The sequence below is a fragment of the Acanthochromis polyacanthus genome, chromosome 3 (genome assembly GCF_021347895.1).
Source record: "Acanthochromis polyacanthus isolate Apoly-LR-REF ecotype Palm Island chromosome 3, KAUST_Apoly_ChrSc, whole genome shotgun sequence".
Classification (NCBI taxonomy): domain Eukaryota; kingdom Metazoa; phylum Chordata; class Actinopteri; family Pomacentridae; genus Acanthochromis; species Acanthochromis polyacanthus.
This window is the reverse complement of record NC_067115.1, coordinates 9,196,726-9,215,953: the sequence shown is the minus strand read 5'-3', so window position 1 is coordinate 9,215,953 and position 19,228 is coordinate 9,196,726. Positions and strand designations below refer to the sequence as shown.

At 38.3% G+C, this 19,228-nt stretch overlaps 1 protein-coding gene across 3 annotated transcripts in view; it reads right to left on the bottom strand.

Annotated features, from left to right (window-relative positions):
- The window catches only part of rptor (regulatory associated protein of MTOR, complex 1), a 234,618-nt gene that overhangs the window by 78,807 nt on the left and 136,583 nt on the right, over window positions 1-19,228 (bottom strand). For all 3 annotated transcript variants that reach the window (XM_022193050.2, XM_022193051.2, XM_022193052.2), the window contains exons 9-11: window positions 17,697-17,797; window positions 10,912-11,056; window positions 232-307 (exon numbers count right to left, since the gene is read on the bottom strand). In XM_022193050.2, coding sequence (XP_022048742.1) covers window positions 232-307; window positions 10,912-11,056; window positions 17,697-17,797 — 322 coding nt within the window. The remainder of the gene's footprint in view (window positions 1-231; window positions 308-10,911; window positions 11,057-17,696; window positions 17,798-19,228) is intronic.

Sequence of the window (19,228 nt, the reverse complement as noted above, 5' to 3'; positions counted from 1 at the left end):
GTGTGTGTGTGTTTGAGAGATTAATAGAGATGCTGGTGGCAGTGAACTTGCAGCGCAAACAAGAAGTGTTTGGTGTTTACAGGCGCCGGTGGTGGACAGAGCCAAGACAGAAGGCATCCATCACGGCTCGGTGTCCGCTAAGTTTCAAACACTTAAGCAGCACAAACAGCCACATGGAGCATCTGACCGCCTTTTAGGAGGTCTCAGTGTTTGTTTGTCCCTCGCACTTACTCTGAAGGCGGTGCCCTCCTCAATAATAGTGGGCAGCTGAGAGAGGCAGATGTCCACGGCCAGGTCCCACGCCTGCCTGTAGAGAGGAAACACACGTACACATACATTAGAATTATATAATAGTAGGCCTGCATGATATTGGAACAAAAACGTGACATTTATGTGATATTTATTTTTTTGTGACAAGGAAAAATACAGGAATTGTCCCCATATGGCGTAAGTAACTGTATAAGGGAAGAATTAATGATTTTAGAATGAGCGGGGTGATTTTGCAGGGGAATCCAAGCGTATAATAAGGAAAAATACTGACCAAAAAGAGTCTTTAGATCCTTTGTCAAATGTTTTAACATTGGTAAAGGCATCAAAAATAGTGTTTCACATTCAGATCTTGCTTTGCATTTGTAACACAGAGCTTTGTGGTTGTGGTTTAAATGATAAAACCAATGAGCTGTTTTGCCTCGGGTTGCCAAGACACTGCAGAGTTTCTGTTTTTGGGAAATGTCAAGCTTTCTGTAAATGACGTATTTCCACGACAGCAAATCTAATTTTGCAACCAAATCTTCCCATTCAGTGTTTTCTCCTGTTCCTCATTTCAGTTTAGCTGGACTGCACATAGTTACTCCTCTCATCCATAAAACTCATGGTGGAACTGACAGGCAGGTTATTGTTTAAAATATGCACAAACTATGACACTCATCAGGGTCGGTAACTGCAAAAAATTTCAACTTCTCAACAGTCCTTGAAATAATCATGCACGGCTTTCAGTTTCATCTGGAAACCTAAAATTGTGATGTTTCATCAAAACCACTTCATTCTATATGTTTCTTTAAAAAAAAAAAAAACACCAAAAATTAATAGTTTGCACCAAGAAGATTTTGTAAAACTACTAGAAATTCTGAGCTCCTCAGTGCAACCATGAAGCCATTAGTGACTTCGCTGCAACCAACAGTCATGTGACAAACATTCTGAGACTGTTCAGCTTAACTAGGCTGAACTGCAGGATGTGTTTGCACAGAGCAGAGAGCAGACAAGTATGGATAACAGCAAAATATCAATGATAGTAGATAGTAGTAGAATAGTAAAGTTATATTTTTTCCAGTATTGGTTACACCAAGGACAAATGCTGCACATGTTGATTCCATGTTTTCAGAACGTCTGACTCCTAAAGTAATCATCTGTGACTTGCAGTTTTGTCAGAGAAATGTACCAAAAACAACAAAAACAAAAAAAATAATCTATGCTAAAACTGTGACATTTCATCAAAACCACTTTATCTCATTCAAAATGTAAAATTTTCCCTAAAATTGTTTGCTTTTACCAGATTTTGTAAAAAGCTAAAAAACACTGGTCTCCTCAGCGTTAGTACCTCAGCTACGACTGTCAAGTGCTGCCATGGAACAGACAGTCAGGTATGAAAACAAATTGAAAAGGGAAGCAGCAAAATATCTTTAGTATGTAGAACCACCATTTTCCCGCATCGTTACCACCTGTGGGCACCTCAAACAATGTTGTACATAATGATTCCTGGTTTAAGATTTATGGCAATATAGTTGTGTCATATTGTATGGAAACCATTTCTGAGTTCTCTCCTTCTAATCATGGTCGTGCTTCCATCGTGTTTCCATAGAGCTTTAGGATTTTATATTGCAGTGAAAAATGAGCCCATAGTGAGCAAAAATTTGACCAGAGCACTCAGAAACTGCTTGTTGGAATTCAAAGAGTTAAAACTGAATCTCTTTTAGTCGCCAGCAGCAACAGTTTAAAAAAAAAAAAACAGGTCATCACTTGGTCCTTGCTCGATGTTTTGTTTTTTTCAATGCACTGCTCACATTTATTTTCCTGAGCTCACGTTGTCTCTCCGGCGCTCTTCTTCATGCACATGCACCTCTTCAAATTCCCAGCCTGAGGTCCTGGAGAGGGCAGCGAGGAGCCTTTAATCCCTTTCTGAACACCAGCTCCTCTCTCATGGTCATCATTTCTAATTCATGGGGTTATGTAACTCACATCAAACCTTATCACAGCTTCTCTATTCTCCCTCTCTGCCCGTCTCTCTCTCTCTCTCTCTCCCCTCTTCCACTTTTCCAGCTTCTTTTTCTTGCAGCAAATTGAACTTGGGGGCCTCAGTGGAGCTTTTTCCTCTCAGTTAGCAAGAGTTAGGGGTTGAGTCATGTTCCCAGTCAATGCACAGCGATGTAATGTGATGCTGAACGAGTGATGCCGACTTCACTCGTTCTGCTGCTTAAATGGCTTTTCCCATTAGCCCAGAGTGATATAATAGAGTCTCGGTCGAGTGCACGGTATTGAAGATAAAATGAACCCATTGATGAAAGTGCAACATGCAAACATACAATACAATCTGTGGTTGTTACACCATTCAGCTGCTGCAAACAAATAGGAGAATATATAAAATCAGGTGCCTATGCAGCAGAATAAACTTTTAGCTTCCCAGCAAAAATATTCAGAGTGAAAAACAGATAAGACTGAATTATTAAGAGCAGCTGCTCCTGCTTTGCAGGGATTTCTACCTTATATTTCACACATTAGTTGAACCAACAGACTGCTGCTTCCATGCATTTCCCTCATCAAGCAAATAATACTACATATTTCATATTTTTGACACCAGTTTAAAACATCACATACCTAACCATCACAGCTATGCTTGCTTTTAGCATCTATCATTTTCTCCTAAATGTCACTTTAGCAAAAGGTAAATCTCTATTTCAGCTGTTGTTTGTGACAGGATCACACTGTTAGCATGACTGTTGTGAGAAAGATTTTTCCTCAGTGGTATCTCTCTTTCCTGAACCATATAATCGCAGTTTTGCACTTCATGAGAAAGTGCGACGACTGAATGTAATATTAGCTTTTCTCCATCCCGTTGCTGCGAAGCAAATCCAGCAAAATGCTATCTTCCTAATGCGATTACATAAGCTGCTTTTTCTTGGTTCTGGGACTCGATATCACTTTGTGCCTTTTGGTTTCAGCTCTTACCTGCTTGTTCTGTGTATGCACATTAACAGATTTATACATGTATCTGTGGGGCCAATTAGAATATTCTGAAATGAGATAATAATCAAAAAGCACATTCATTTTCTTGTACTGTACATTACTACAGCACCTCTTTTCACGTCCTGTTTGAAAGGCTCAGTTTTAGTTCCTGTCTGCTCTGATTGGTCAATTAGCCCAATGAAAGCCAGGTAACAGTTAAGTTCTGTAACTCCATATTATTTAGGTACAGATGCTTATTAATAAACATTTGTAAACCACCACAATACCGCTTTTGTCAATATATCGATAATTTATCAAATGCATCTATATCTGTCATAACATATAACATTAAATATACATCATTAAAATGATTCTTCTTATTCTGATTGTTTTTGTTTTTACACATAGAAATAAACCCCATGTAACACAAGAGCAAACCAAAAAGACAAAAAAACAACAAATTCCCACATGAACTTGTGTAATATTAAGGCAAAAAAACAAACAAACTTTAATGTTGGAAAATCACTGCATTTTTATGTAATGGTTATTTTCTGTTGCTCCTGATCTTTTTTCTTGATTTTTTTTTTTAAGTGTAAGAAGGCAGCATGCAAATATGTCACATGGAGAAGTTGATGAGAAACAGAAGAAACATCTGGATTTCAAATGAGCTTTTCAGTGGGAGAGAATAATTGTCTTGGTGTGGTCTTTGTAAGTTTGCAGAACCCTCACAGAAAAAAGCAGCTTCACCACATACTTCAAGTGAAAAGAAAGTCTGAATATGCTACTCTTTTGCTGATAGACAAAAAAATATGCAGTAGCTTCTTTCAAAATCAAATAATACATTTAGGCAAAATTGTTAAAAAAAATCATTGCTTCTAGTTTCTAAAATGTGAATATTTTACATTTTCTTTGTGATACACGAGAGTAAACTGATTATCTTTGGGTATCTGACAAGTCTTTTGAAGATATTACGTTGGCCTCAGGGAAACTACATCATTTTTTATTAAGATGATTATAAATTATTGTAAAGCCACAGCCAACATCTGACAGCAGTCCACTGTTTTAAGAAAAGTAATTAATTGAAAATATAATCTGCAGCTTTTGGGGGGCCACAAACAACAACGACAACAGATTTCTGAATGAAATTCACAAAAAATGTGAATATTTCTGCAAACTCTGAGATAAGCCACTTTCACATTTTTCTTCTTCTTTTCTATTAAATGAAATATTTTCCATGTTTTTTAAATCTATATTTATACACTACAATATTTCATACATTGCTGCCTTTGAAAAAAAAATGTCACCGATCCTTAAAAATGTAACTGTGCATTCTCTATTCTTCATTGTTTCAGGTCTTTGAATGCATTTTTTTTTTTTTTTTACGTTCAACAGAGTTCGTAGAACTTCAATCTGGAACATAAATAATAAAGACATTATTATTTATGGTGTTTGTCTGCAATTCACTTTTTATACATTTTAAAAGAAGAAAATATTTTAATTTACAGACAACCACAGTTAATGTTGATTACAGTTTATATACACGGTATACTGTTAGAAGGCTATTAAATAATAAACATCATATTCTACTGTAGAATGAATGATCTATTTAAACACAGAGTGACTGCAACACAGTAAAAAATATAGTAAAATACTGACCACCACAGCTGCCGGCATTTTACGGTTATTTTACTGGATATTTTGTTGAAACATATACATTCAATATAATCATTACTTGTGGCCTAATTGACAGGTTAGGAACTAAACTAACAACATCTCATGATGTTACTATATTAATTTTCCAGTAATCAATAGTTTGGTGCAAAATCAGAGACAAATTAAACAAAACATGCTTTCCTGTAACAAGCAAGGTACCAAAAAGCAGATCTTGTTTTTGAGGTTTCATAACTGGAAGCTCTGGGATTGGAATCTGTGTGGAAACGCTGCCAGCAAATATCCATCCCTGCTGGCGTTTATGTAATCCAACCGGCCGATAGATCAGGGAGGAGGGAAGCCGCACTGTTTAAGATGACAGCATCGACTTGGACGGCGGCGGCGCATACGAATGAGTAAGTCGTGTGTTGTTGTGTTGAGCCGAGGGGACGGCCGCGGACGGACCAGTTGGCGGCTGACTAAGCTCTTTTCTTCCTGCAGAGAGAGCTGCAGCGACGCACTCCCACGCAAACTCCCACACCCAAAACTACCCACGGGGGAGTAATCAGCCTCGCTTTTTATCTGCTCGACGCCATTCTGACTCCTTTGAATAACAATTGGCTGTTTGTGTTTGTGCACCATCATCGATCAACGAGACCCCAAACCGCTTAATTCCCCCCTTTTCTCTCTGCACCCTGATCCAAACTTTTATCTTTCCATTTTTTATCACCCTCTCACTTTCCCTTTGCCTCTCTGGGCTTAATACTGCTGTGAAACAAAGTGCAACTCCCAGTTTTTTTGGCGGTAAGCACTGCAATGTAGCCACAACGTGAAATAATGAGTCTTTACGGGGCGAGAAAGACGAGGGACCGGCAGTATTCTTTACAATAAGAGATGCCAGGCTGTTACACAACAACTCTCTCCTTCAGGCAAAGAGAGCGAGAGTTTTTTCTTTTTTTTTCACAAGCCAGATAATGAGTGGGAGAGATGGAGGGAGCATTTATAGGAGACTGAGAGGAGAAACAATAGATGGTGGGAGAAGTGTTTGTGTAAGTAAAGGGAGATAGATGATGGGATAATGCTTCTTACACAGTGTGAAAGTCCACGTTAAAGACGACCCACACTGGGAGGCTTTCCAGCACCTCTTTGTGTCAGCGTGTACACAAGTGTAGTAATGAGAATAGATGCAAAACACTGCAGCGGCTTATGGCCTAAGTATCGAGCTGACACAGACTCTGAAACTCTGAGATTTGTGATGTTTAACTGTCTGAACTTTGCTGGCAGGTTTGAAAAGGCGGGTCGTCTTTTAAAAACTGCCAAAAGTGCGTCATTTATCAGATGCTGGAACTGTAAAAACAGAGAGAAACGTCAGATTTTCAACTTTCTAGCAGGTCATGAACTATTTATCTGTGGAATGATGTTGCATCAAAAAAATGTTTACCAAAATCTAAGCCTGAAATCAGGATAATTCAGCAAAATCACATTATCTCACACATCTCACTTATTGCATCAAACATATATTTGACAACCAGATTCTGTAAAAAAAAAAAAAAAATGCAATTCAGAAGATATTATTCACTCAGTGGCAACTGAAAGACAAAAAATTCAGGAACTTTTCAGCTGAACTGCAAGCTGTGTTACCTCAGAACAGAGAGAAGACAAGTACGGAAATACATTTTAAATATTTAGATTATATTTATATCGCACTAAGCTACGTTGCTCACTGTATTTTTTTTGAAGAGTAGTCACGTCTGGTTCTTTAATGACAAATATTTTTCTTGTTGTTGTTCGTCCTTCGCAGGTGAAGATGACCTTGACTTCTTCATGATACATGAGGCGTGGCATGTGTGCGGAGATGGACAATTAAGCCAATCCTTGCACGGAAAAGTCTGTTACAGTGGGGGCAAGGGATAGGTGGGGCTGAACCGTGCTGAGAGCTCAGACTATCTTGTCTACGCTGCCGTCTCTGTACTACGCTAATAATGCGTCTCTGCTCAGCGTCGGACACACCAGTATTTACAGTGGATCACCAGACAGAGCGGTCCTCAGCTTTCTCCTCCCAGGTAGCAAGAGGAATGCTGCATTTCTTGAGGGATGCCTTCAGTGTGTCCTTGAAGCACAGTTTCGTTCGGCCGAGTGAGCGCTTGGCTGTTGACAACTCGCCATAGAGGAGTTTCTTGGGGAGGTGACTGTCGTCCATGCAGTGCACGTGACCAGCCCAGCGGAGCTGAGAGCGCATCAAGGTGGCGTGGATGCTCTCCGTCCCGGCTCGCTGCAGGACCACAGTATCTGGGATTTTGTCCTGTCATTTGACACGCAGCAGGGACCTGCGACATCTCATATGGAAGGCATTAAGTTGTTTGGCATGACGACTGTACACTGTCCATGTCTCACAGGCGTATAGCAGGGACGGTAGAACCACTGCTCTGTACATCTTGAGTTTAGTGACGAGACTCAGTCCTCTGCGGTTCCAGACCTTGTCCTTCAGTCTACCGGTTCTTTAATGACAAATATTTTTCTTGTAGACACTTGGAAAAATATGCATGATGGTTCCAAATCAGAAGAATAAAAATATTAGGAGAAATTCAACTTTCTTTTCCTTTAAATGACTTATGAGTTCTCCACTCTTTTTCCATCTATTACTGTTCATTGGGGGTTAATTGGCATGGGGGGAAAAAAAAGCCAAAACAACAACTTTTAGCAGAGCCAGGGACTTTCCGACAAATCACGACCTACTTATCTGTTAAATGGTGTTGGACTATTAAGCAGATTGATGGTTCTTGATCATGGTAAAGCTTAAAATCATAATTCATCAAAACCACTTCTTTCTAATTCTAACATTCTGAGTTCCTTGGTGCAACTGGAATTCCAATTATGACGATCGGTCTGACAAAGAACCATGATAAAAATGTTTTGGCTGAAGTGAAGGCTGTGTTTAGACAGAGCACATAGGGGACATGTATGGAAATGAATTAAAAATATTTTTTTAAAAATCACTATCTAGAATATGTGGAGGTATAATATAATATTGGTAACACGTGGGCACTTGGAAAATGGTGCACATGTTCACTCCAGGTTTTTAAAAGTTTGTAAAATAAGTAATGTATCATTAAACAAATTCAACTTTTGTTTTTCCTTTTTTTTCTCCATAATTTTAGGCAACAGTGTCATACTGAACAAAAGACATTTGAAATTCATCTCTTCTCCTGCTTAAAGAGCTGCAGGACTTCATACTGCAGTGAATGATGAGCTCACAGTGACAAAATAAACTCCCACACTCTGCTTTGGGTTCAGACCTCAGTGAGACTTTTTTTTTTTTTGGCTAAATAAAGGTTAAATGTGAACTGTTCTTTTTTGCTTCTTAGTTTATTTTTTGTGTGCGACAGCTTAACCTCAATCTGCCATCTCTGACACAATCTGAGTCCCATGAACTCTTAATATCCCCCAGGGAACAGGAGTGATTCTGCTGCTTTCAGTCAAAGGTGACCTTGTCTGGCTGCACGTTAACCTGATTGGGAGTTTGAAGCAGAGACTTTATGTTGACATGAGGAGAAACCCCAAAACATCAGGAAAATGTTGGAAGAAAACAGGTTTTTTTGGATTCTACTTGAGTACTATATACTTCCACTCCACTACATTTCAGAGGGAGATAGTCTACTTTCTGCTCCACCACATTTATCTGATTGCTTTTTTCAAAAACAGATTAATGAGTTGAGTTGATGAAGTTTGTATTCAGGTAAACATCTTCACAACTAATCACAAGTTCAACTAAATCTGCAGGAAGAATCAGATAGAGATCACAAATCTTCCCCAAAAGATCCTCACATAACATTTTTGCCACATGAACCACTTTTACCTTCAACTTCACATTAAAAGCTTGTGGACTTTTATTGTAAGCAGTCAACTTGTGTTTCTAGACCGACACATTCTGTGTATCCTTAAAGTCTAACAAACATGTTTCATGCCTTTTAATGATATTAAATGCATATTCTCATGACTATTAATAACAATTTTGATGTAAAATATACTCCAAAAGCTGCTGTCATTGTCTCTGTGATGGAGGAAACAACAACACATTCAGCAGTTCAGCCAACAGTTAACATCCAAAAATAAAAGAAAGATACAAAATGTGGACATTATACTGATCATACACGAGGAGTTTACATATGCTGGTGTGCAGGAACAAATAAAAACACCTACATGTTCTGGCTCACACTTCTTCAGCAGCAGTTATTTTGAGAAGTTGTGAGTAAGTATAGCATTAATTTTTTGTTCTGTTTTTACAATAAATGCAGCTTCATAGGTGGTTTTTACATGAACATGGGAAGCCCTGGAACACCATTTTGTCCTTTTTATGTGACAGTAAATGAAGGAAAGCAACATTACTGTTTGTCAGAAAGCATGATGATGCAAACGAACAAGGAAAAAATAATCTTACTGCACAACACTAATCATCAGAACATAAACAAAGCATTCATTTTTCTCTTTTCAGCCGTCAGGAAAACTCACCTGTTACAAAAATGTGTTAAGTCAGAAACCAGATGAAGTAACCCAGGTTTGATTAACTTCAGTAAGATAAGTCCCTGTTTAACCACAGTGTCGTGTTTCCTGTTTATATCAATGGAAAATGAATGTGTAAAATAAAACAACAGAGCTCTATCTGTCATATGATTTGTGATGTGTACAGTGCAATACTGGGAGGAAAAAAGTTTTTTCACTGATTGAAAATTCAGCATTTTCATCATGTAACCCCCCAAAAATGCAGTGACTTTGAAACAGTAATGTTGTCTTTAATTAACTGTCAAAATGGCACCATTAATCAGAATATGAAATTGTAAAAACAGGAAGATTCCCGAGATTTTCCATTTGTTGACAACCCTTGAACTTATCATCTGAGCTTAAAATCAATATTTATCATAGAAATCACTTAATTCTACATGTCTAATGCCTCCATTTTTTCCAGTGTTGGTAACACAGGGAAAAATTGCTGTGAGTGTTGGTGCCAGCTGTTCTATGTTTGCAAAATGAATAATTAAATAAATGTAATTTTTGTTATTGTCTTTTATGATTCATGAAATTTTAATGTGTCAAACTGCACAGTAGACATTTCTGAGTTCTCTCAGCTTCTCGTCATGGTTGGTCTGCTTCCACAGAGGTGCAGGACTTTATATTGCAGTGAAAATGAGTCCACAGTGAGTAAAAATGGGAGGAAAAGCTGCAAAAAGACATCCAGAAACTACTCAGGGTTCAGATGATTTAAAATCAGTTTTTAAAAAAAATCTCTACTGCATTGAATTGTTGGATCAGCTGGGTTTCTCCCTCATTTTATTCAAATTAGCTAAATTTGTAAAATTATACATAGGTCTCATGTTCTGCTTTGACTGATCAGTTTTGGGGTTTTGAAACAGCAGCTACTTGAGCTCACAAAAACAAAGTTGTCCGAGGACAGGTCTGATGGAACGAGAAACAGTCTTTACACCAAACTAAACTAACCCTAAAAAAACAAACCCTGCAGTAAAACACAACAATAAGGCCTTGAATTCTGCAAACTCTCGAGGTGAGCATCTACAACTGCAGGAAATATCTCACTGCAACACAACTGTTTTTCTAATTATCTTCACTAAAGGAACAAAACTTACAAAAACAGACCCCAAAAAACACAAACTAAATGATTAGTAGTTGTTTTTGAGAGTGGAAAGCTATTTCAGAGTGCAGTTTTCATTTAATAAATGAGTCCATAAGCTGTGAAAAAAAAGCCCAGAGGCACATTTGCCATCTGATAGCCTTTTCTTTAATCTCCTTGTGGCTTAAAAAAAAACACAAACAACAAAAACGAACCACTTACAAGCATTAAATATGCATACCACACTATAAAAGAGAGAGCATTGTCCTTTTTTAAATGAAAAAAATGTCTTTTGACCTCTGAAGCTTTTAACTGCAGCATACACGAACAAACAGCAAAGCTGTAGGGTTTTTAAGGGCTCTGCAAAGAAAAGGGACATGTGTCCATCATGAAAAAGGAAGGAGTTAAGCTGTTCTTACCACATGGCGTGCATGTATGTCGGCGGCAGTCGGGGGCTGCTGACCGGTGTGCAGTTGTACGACCTCATTATTCTCTCGGCTAAAAGGAAATTGCGGAACAAGCTGGCCACCAACAGGTCCTGCCGAAACAACTTCTGGAATAAATCTGAAAAAACACAGCAAGAGAGAAGAGAAATTACCCATCATGTCGGAGACAGAAGAGGGGCAGCGGAGGAATAAAATTAACACAAAAATAAGATGACAAGTGAGGAAAATGGGGCAGCAAAGTGACCACTTTGGAGAAAACTGTGTGTGTTGGCTTACAGAATATGTAGGACATTGAAAAGCAGATTTGAGTGATGTGCCAAGCTCATTAATGTTTTCACGAGTCCACTTCACTCAATTAAAGGGAACAGAGAAATAAAACAAATACTACAAATTTATAAGACTAATTTCAAATTAAGACTAAAGACCCTCAACATTAGCATCCCAAATGACATGACTAATTTAAATAAAATGAAGGTCATTAAAGAAAACACCAAATTAGACATAGAAGCTCAAGTAAAAGATTCAAAACAGTAAGAAAGAAAAATTCCCTTTCGACCCTCTGTCCACATTTGTCTCCTCTGCTCTAAACACAGCCTGCAGTTCAGCCAAGACGTCCTCTAATTTTCGTCATGTGACTCTAAATCACAGCTGAGTGTGAATGGCTTCAAGGTTACACCATTTTTTTTTACTTGATTTTATTTTATTTTTTACAGAATGTGGTTGCTGCAAAAGATAAACATTTTGAAACGAGACCTGTAGAATACAATGGCACATGGATGAGTAGTTCAAAGACAGTTTTTAGCTGTGAAAAATTATGTAATTCGTATTTTTTTAAAGTTTTTTTTTTTTTGCAAAATCCAATTAAAGCAAACACTTTATTTCTGATAAATCTTTGAATGAAACATGGAGAATAAAGTGATTTTGATGAAATATTGCAATTTAAGTCCGATTTGTTTACTGCAAATTTAAGCGATGCGTCAAGCTCATAAATGTATTTAATAATTCACTTTAATGGGGCCGAGTTAATCCCCTGAAAATCTCTGGGCTCATGATTCTAACTCCTCTGTTTGTGTGTCAAGGGTGTTTTATGAGTGTGACAGCTCCTGCACACACTGCTGGAGTAAAAAGTGTGTTAGTGTGGTGTGGATTAGGTGTGCAGCACCTTCCTCAGGGCTGTGCTGTGATGGAGGCTGCTTCATTAACAGCACAACCCCGAGGGTTTAAATGGCTTTGGCAGACATCAGCGTTGTCACATTGCTATTCTAGCTGGGATACAGTTGGTCTCACGGGAGTCTGAGAGCGTGACTGTTCGGATGTGGGCTGCATGCAAGAAACAGGTGTGCAACGAGGCAAAATATAAGTGCAGTCAGGCTCAAAAGTATTCACATCCAGGCCAAATTTAGACTTGTTGAGCGTTTCTGTTTGGCTGAGAAGTTTATTGTTGCTGGAAATGATATAAACAAGTAAAAAAAGATGATGAGACACTGTGTTTGAGACATTAATGATAAATCTGGACCATTTTTGGTTATTTATTGGATTTATTGCAGATTTCTGCATCACCAATGAATACCTGCTGGCTGGAAATTACATAAGCATGTGATAAAAGAAGGTGAGACAAAGTGTAGCGAGTATTTCTAAGATTTTTTTATTTATTTATTTTTTTACTAAAAATGATTCATACCCATACCAAATTTGACTATATTGCAAATTTCTATACCACCAATGGGTTTCTTCTGGCTGGAAATGACACAAAAAAACGAGAAAACACTGTAAAACATTTTGAGATGTTTATGATTCATTTCATTTCATTTCAGCATATTTACTAAAAGTGCCTGAATTATTAATATTTTCTCGGTGTCAGAGCATTTATTCTATAACTTATATAAAAATTACATAATTTATGTGCCTCCACAAGAAATTAAACATTTCTAATTTTTACTAAAAGGCTGTTTTTTAATGTTTCCATATTATGTCGATCTCCAGGTACCATTACTCCGGTTTTCTCCACAGATTCTCGAATGGATTCAGCTCTGGACTCTGGCTGAGTTTCTGTTAACCATCTTTTATTCCTAATCACCAGAAGTAGGTCTCTTTATTTATTTAATCTTAATTTAACCAGGAAGTTCAAGAGAGACCTGACCAAGAAGGCCCACTGTTATACAGCTACAAATATTACAAAAACAAAATGACAAATGAACAGCAGGAAAGCATGGTAGAATAACGAGTGGATTAAAATACACAAAGCAAAGTCCAGCTTATGAGAAGCAATTCCTCTTCCACTATGTGTGTGTCCACTTTACTACAGGAATTTTTGAACAGCAACCTACACATTTTATTGAATCCATTTCAGTGACAGGTCTCGCTTCCCTACATCCAAATATTCCATCAGAACATTTCCCCTACACTATGGGAACACCAGAGCTGCATCCTTTGCTTAGCGCCACCCTCGATGATTGCGATTGGTTTAAAGAGATACAAGCAAGATGACCTTTTTTGGCTGCATGCTTCACGTCAGTCTCTCGTTGAAAGGTTAAATGCTGCTGAAAAACAAGCTTGGAAAACATCAGGCAATCTGCAGAAAAAAACTTCTCTTTGGGCCGCAACAATCAGCCAAAGTGGTCATGAAATGTTTGACAAGAAATAGTAATCTGTAGAGAAACCAGACTTATGCAAGGAAGCCAAGGAGAAAAAAACTGTTAGGCTTTGGCACTGTATGAATAATTTGGGCATTTTTTTTGCAAAAATACAAAAAGAAAAAACAGCTGAAATAGTTAAAATTCATCACTAATATCTCAAACATAATGTTTTACAGTGTTTTGTCATTTGCTTATGTCATTTGGAGTCGGAAGAAACCCACTGGTGATATAAAATTCTGCAGTAAATTTGAATTCGGTATGGGTAGGAATACATTTGGGCTTTACTGTAGTTGTCAAAAAAGTCCACTGTGTGTTTTCGGGGTTGTGTGCTGTCACTGTGCTGAAATTTACTAGAGTATATACAGCATATGCGTGCCTGCTGGTTTTTATAGCTGCCAAATTACGGTTAAAGCGATGTCCCCAATTACTGCGCTGCGCACTCCAAACACAATTAATCTCCATTTGAGCAGCCGACCTGCATGTACCGCACTTCTGGCATTTTACATCAACATCTTCTCTATTTTTCCACCACCGGGGATGCTCTCAAAAGTTTTAGTATTGCTGATGTCTCACTATTGTACAGTTTTTTATTACATGCCCTAATTTGAGCTCCTTGAGAGCTGCAACACATGGGTCATTTCATTTTTCCTCATTGCCAAGATGTGTCGAAATAAGGATTTTATGTCTTTGCAAGCTTGTATTTCCTCCACCCTCAGCGCTCTAAGTGCTTGTCTGCTTTTAGGGATAATTTCAGGTTATTGCAACAAAATATAAAAATAAGACCCTAATTTCATATTTTTGGCCACAGTTTTTTATCCGTTATGACAACATTACAGAGTAATCACCTCAGCTGGGAACACTGCTGCACTCATACAAACCTAGTGAGTGCTTTCTAAATAGGTGTGACTGACAACGCCTGTAAAGTCCTTCATTCTCACAGGACACAGGCATTCATAACCATACTAGTGACAGGTTTACCGTAGATGGTACATTTTTGAAACACTGAGATGGAAACAGGCTTGACAGCTGCCATGGGAGGATTCAAATATGTGTTATCAAAAGTTCTGGCCCTGTTGCACATGAAAGGAGTGCGGCACGGTCATGCAACAAGTGCGAGTCGTAACGATATGTGTCCACAGGATCTGACATTTTAACGATTCCCATTCAATGTCTGTATGAAACGCCATGCAATGCATTCTGGTAGTGTCACATCATATTTCTTACTTGTCGCTTGCTCTTCATAAAGTTGAAGTCTCACCTACTTTATGCAAACAAGCAGGGACTGTCACAGTTTCGACGCGCTGCAAAGCTTTCGTAAAACCTCTAAACTAACCGTTGTTAAACTAAAATGAAGGCAGATTCAGCAATTCAGCTTATTTGTCACCTCAAATGTTTTCCGAAGCACATTTCACCAAACTGTTGTGAGTTAAAATACCATATGATATTGCAAAACTAGCATCGCTGTCTGTGTTACACGCTTTATTTCACCATGTGCATGGGGAAGCAGCACCGTGTCAAAGTCTGTCTCTGTCAACAGGGTTTGGATGAGCCAACGTTCATGTCGAGGACCGCCACGGTGACGAGAACCCGATTTGCAACTACGACAGGAGAGCAAACAGCTGTCTTCAGTAGATCACGAGCATGTTAGCTGTTTTCTTCAACAATCAGCTGGTTGTTCAAGGTGAATTCGTCTGACTGTCAACGTTCAGTTCTACTGTGGTGTCCTGAGGTGTCTGGTAGAGAACACTAAGCACAAACTAAATGTCCACTTACAGAAAATTACGTCACTCAATCATCACTTTCTCCCTGCTTTACCAACTGTGACTTCTTCATCCCTAAAATTAAATCATACCTCAAGGATCGCCATTTTGACGCAGTTTAGTAGAATCAGCACTTATCAGTGAGCATCCTACCATTTTATAATCCATAGACGATTCAGAAAAATAAAACCAACACTGTCCCTGTAGTGCAGTGTGGAACTGGTGAGTCTTTTTCATTATAGTCTTACTTTTAGGCTAGTTCTTTATTCAGGGATGAGAATGAGAAAAAATATTTTCAGCTGAAAATTAGCCGGGGGTCAGGGAGCCGCAATTTAATATATATCAATCTGGTCCAAAATTATTTCTAAATGTCATGGTGATAGGGACTATGCTCTCAGTTTGCTAACATTACTAGCAGTGTAGGTAAACCAAATGGCTAACATAACTATCTTTATGTAAAATAAATTAAGTTACCTTTCTCAATATTCTCTTCCTCTCACCTCACCAAGAAGTCAAATAATATTTTTGAGAATTCATTCTCAATGCAGAGTCACACACATGAGAGAGATTGTACTACAGTCTATGTTCTCTTCCTCTCAACTAACCAAGAAGTCAAATAATATTTGAGATTTCATTCTTAATTAATAGTCACACACATGAAAGATTATACTCCAGTCAATGTTTCTGAGATTTTATAGCCACACACACACACATCTACACATTGTTCCAACTAACATATCCACAAGCTGCATCATTCTGTTCAAATGCACTCATGGTTCATTGCAAAGATTTCTTTTTCCTCTTTGCAGCCAATTGGATCAGTTTCTCTGCAGCTTTTCTCTTTTCTGACTTATTGTGTGACAGTCTTTCCATCTTTGCTGCTTGCTCCTGTCCTCTCTTCTCCTGTGCCCTGCCAACAGCCTTCTCCTGGCACACTCGGCAGGGAGGGAGGCGGGCTAAAAGGTTGTCTTTCAAATCACTCTGCAGCAATTGGGTAGGTATACAACCAATCAGCGCAACGAATAGGCTGACGTATCCTGTCAGAATCGTTGCGCCTCTGTCGTCACTTAGTTACACCCGCCTTCTGACTCTACACTTCATGGTGATTCGATTACAGTACTGTACATGACTGCTCTCACTGAGTGGCGGCTAGCATTCAGCGCGGTGGATATTAGCAGCCGTTCAATATTACGACTCGCCGACCATAAACATACCTCACCCCCCCAAAAAAATTTCTCCTCGAATTTAGACGATTCACAAGAATGACACTGGCAATGATAAAATCTGCGGAATTCCGCGGATACACGGAAAATTCTCATCCCTGTTTATTGTAACTCAATTCTGTTGAATGCAACAACTAAGCCGTGAGAGTTATGTTTTACTTTTGTATTTTATATTTGACAGTAGAAGAGAAAAAGCTTTTCGGAGGAGGACCAGTAACACTGTCTTCAATATCTTTGGTTTTTCTCACTAGTCTCATGTAATCTTTAAATCCATTCTTTAACCTTTCTCTCCTGTTTGTTTTGTGTGTACAAATGCAAAATAAGACGTACAGCTCTTAACCCTCCGGTATGTTTTTAAAATGTGTCAAAAATTACACAACTTATCAGAACCACAAACTGTAAAAACCGAAAGAATTGTCGGATTTTTTCCTTGAACTACTTCAAGCTTAAAACTGTGATATTTCATCCAAATCACTTTGCTCTACATGTCTCCGTTAAACAATTGCCAAAAATAAACAATTTGATGAAAAGACAATCTAATTCTGCGCTTTTTGCCATAACCTCAAAGTCACTAGTGAGTCAGCTGTGACCATCAGTCGTGTGATAAAAAAAAAAAAAACAAATCAAAAACTTTTCAGCTAATCTACCAACTTTAAAAGGTCAGCAAAGTATAAGGATCGTATGTACAATCCTCATGTATTTCCAGTGTAGTTACAACCTGTTGTACATGTTAAGTGAATAATCAAAGAAATCTAACTTTCTTTTTTGCTTTCATAGTTTTGTCCACTATAACTGTGTCATGCTGCACTAAAGACACGTCTGAGTTCTCTCTCCTTCTAGCCATGCTTGTGCTGTTTCCATGGAGGTGCAGGACTTTATCTTTCAGTGAAAAATGAACTCACAGTGAGTAAAGATGTGCCAGGGCTCTGAGTTGACACGACCACATGGACTCTCCCATGGTGACAGACCTCTTGTGCTAAGTTATGACTAGAAGATACATGGTTGCCTTTGGACACACAACTCATGCTTCCTGCCCTTTTTAATGTCATGTCATCATCAGAACTGAATCAGTTGCTTTGGTGAGAATAGCACAGTCCTGGTTGATGTATAGACGTGCGTCTGGGAACGTAAAGCCTCACCTCTGGGCAGCACGTTCCAGGCGATGGTGTCTGTGATGGCGGTGAAGATCCAGTTGAGCTCTCCTAGGGGCGTTCGTCTGTCGTTGAGCCTGCCAGGAATCCTGCAACAAACACAACACAGATGGCGGCGTGTCAGCCACACTCACTGTATGTCGCACAGTTTACTCAGAGCACAAAGCGGCAACTGTTCAGCACTGTTACCACAACACATCTGAAGACATTTACACTCAGGCTCTTACTCACAGAGATTAACAGCAAGGCTGAATAATCATTTGAGTCCATACACACGCGTGTGCAACAAGAGCTGCTGCAGACCCAGATCTGGGGTACAACTAAGGTGAATAAAGCGTTTAGCTGACATCATATGTGAGATCTACATGCAGTTGTGATTTTAAATGGAGTTATAATGTAATACTTGCAGCTGGGCCACCTTCACAAATTAAAGCATGTAGCAATAAATCTGTGTTGTGATTTGCATCAGTGACTGTTTAGTACCTCCACTAATGTTAGGAGAAATAATATATATGTCTAGGAAATAAAATATGAACCCTCTGAAGCCTATAACTCATCAGCGGGTTTGAAAGGCACATCATTTTTTTTTAAATCACCAAAATTGCACCATTAATCAGAGCAAGAAACTGCGAAAACAGACAGAATCATAGAATATTTGACTTTTTAAAGGTCCTTGAACTAATTATGTGTGGCTTCCAGTTTTTCTGGAAAAGATTCACTCATTACAGTTCAGTTAAACAGCACACATTTACTGCATTGACCCTCAGTGGTTGTTTGAAAAAAATCTCCAAAATTATGCCATTTTTCAATGTCAGAAAGTGTAAAAACAGAAATAATCTGAGTTTGACCTTCCTAACATCATTCTAAGTGATTACCAATCAGTTTGATCACATTTAAAACTGTGACATTCCATCAAAATCATTTCATTCTAAATGTCTCATTTCATAATCAGACAAAAACAAATTGTTTGCACTAAGATAGTTCTGTAAAAAAAAAACAAATAAAATCTGCACTCAGTGTCACAACAAAGCCATTACTTACTATGTTAAAGACATACAGTAAAGTGACAAAAATCAGTGGCAGAGCTGCAGGTTGTGTTAACACAGAACAGACAGAAGACAAGATTAAAAATAAACTAAAATGAAAACAGCAACATTTCTATAGTATGTACAGCTACCACTGCTTTTAAAGCTGGGAACACATCAATGCACTTGGAAAAATGTTGATTTCAGGTTTTCTAATTATTGTAGATGAAGAATCAAAGAAATTATTCTTCTTACAGCTCAAAATATGTTTTCTCTACTTCTAGTTGTGGTTCTGTTGTTTCCATACAGGTACAGGACTTCATATTGTTGTGAAAAATGAGCCCAGGGTGAGAAAAAATGTGACAGGAGCATAGAAATGACTAGAAAGTGCCTGGAATTTAGATTGTTTAAAATTTAAAAACAGCAAACAAAGGAGCACAATGCTAGCCTAGCCGCGCTAGACCCATACTCTGAAGACGCAAGGGTCTAGGCACG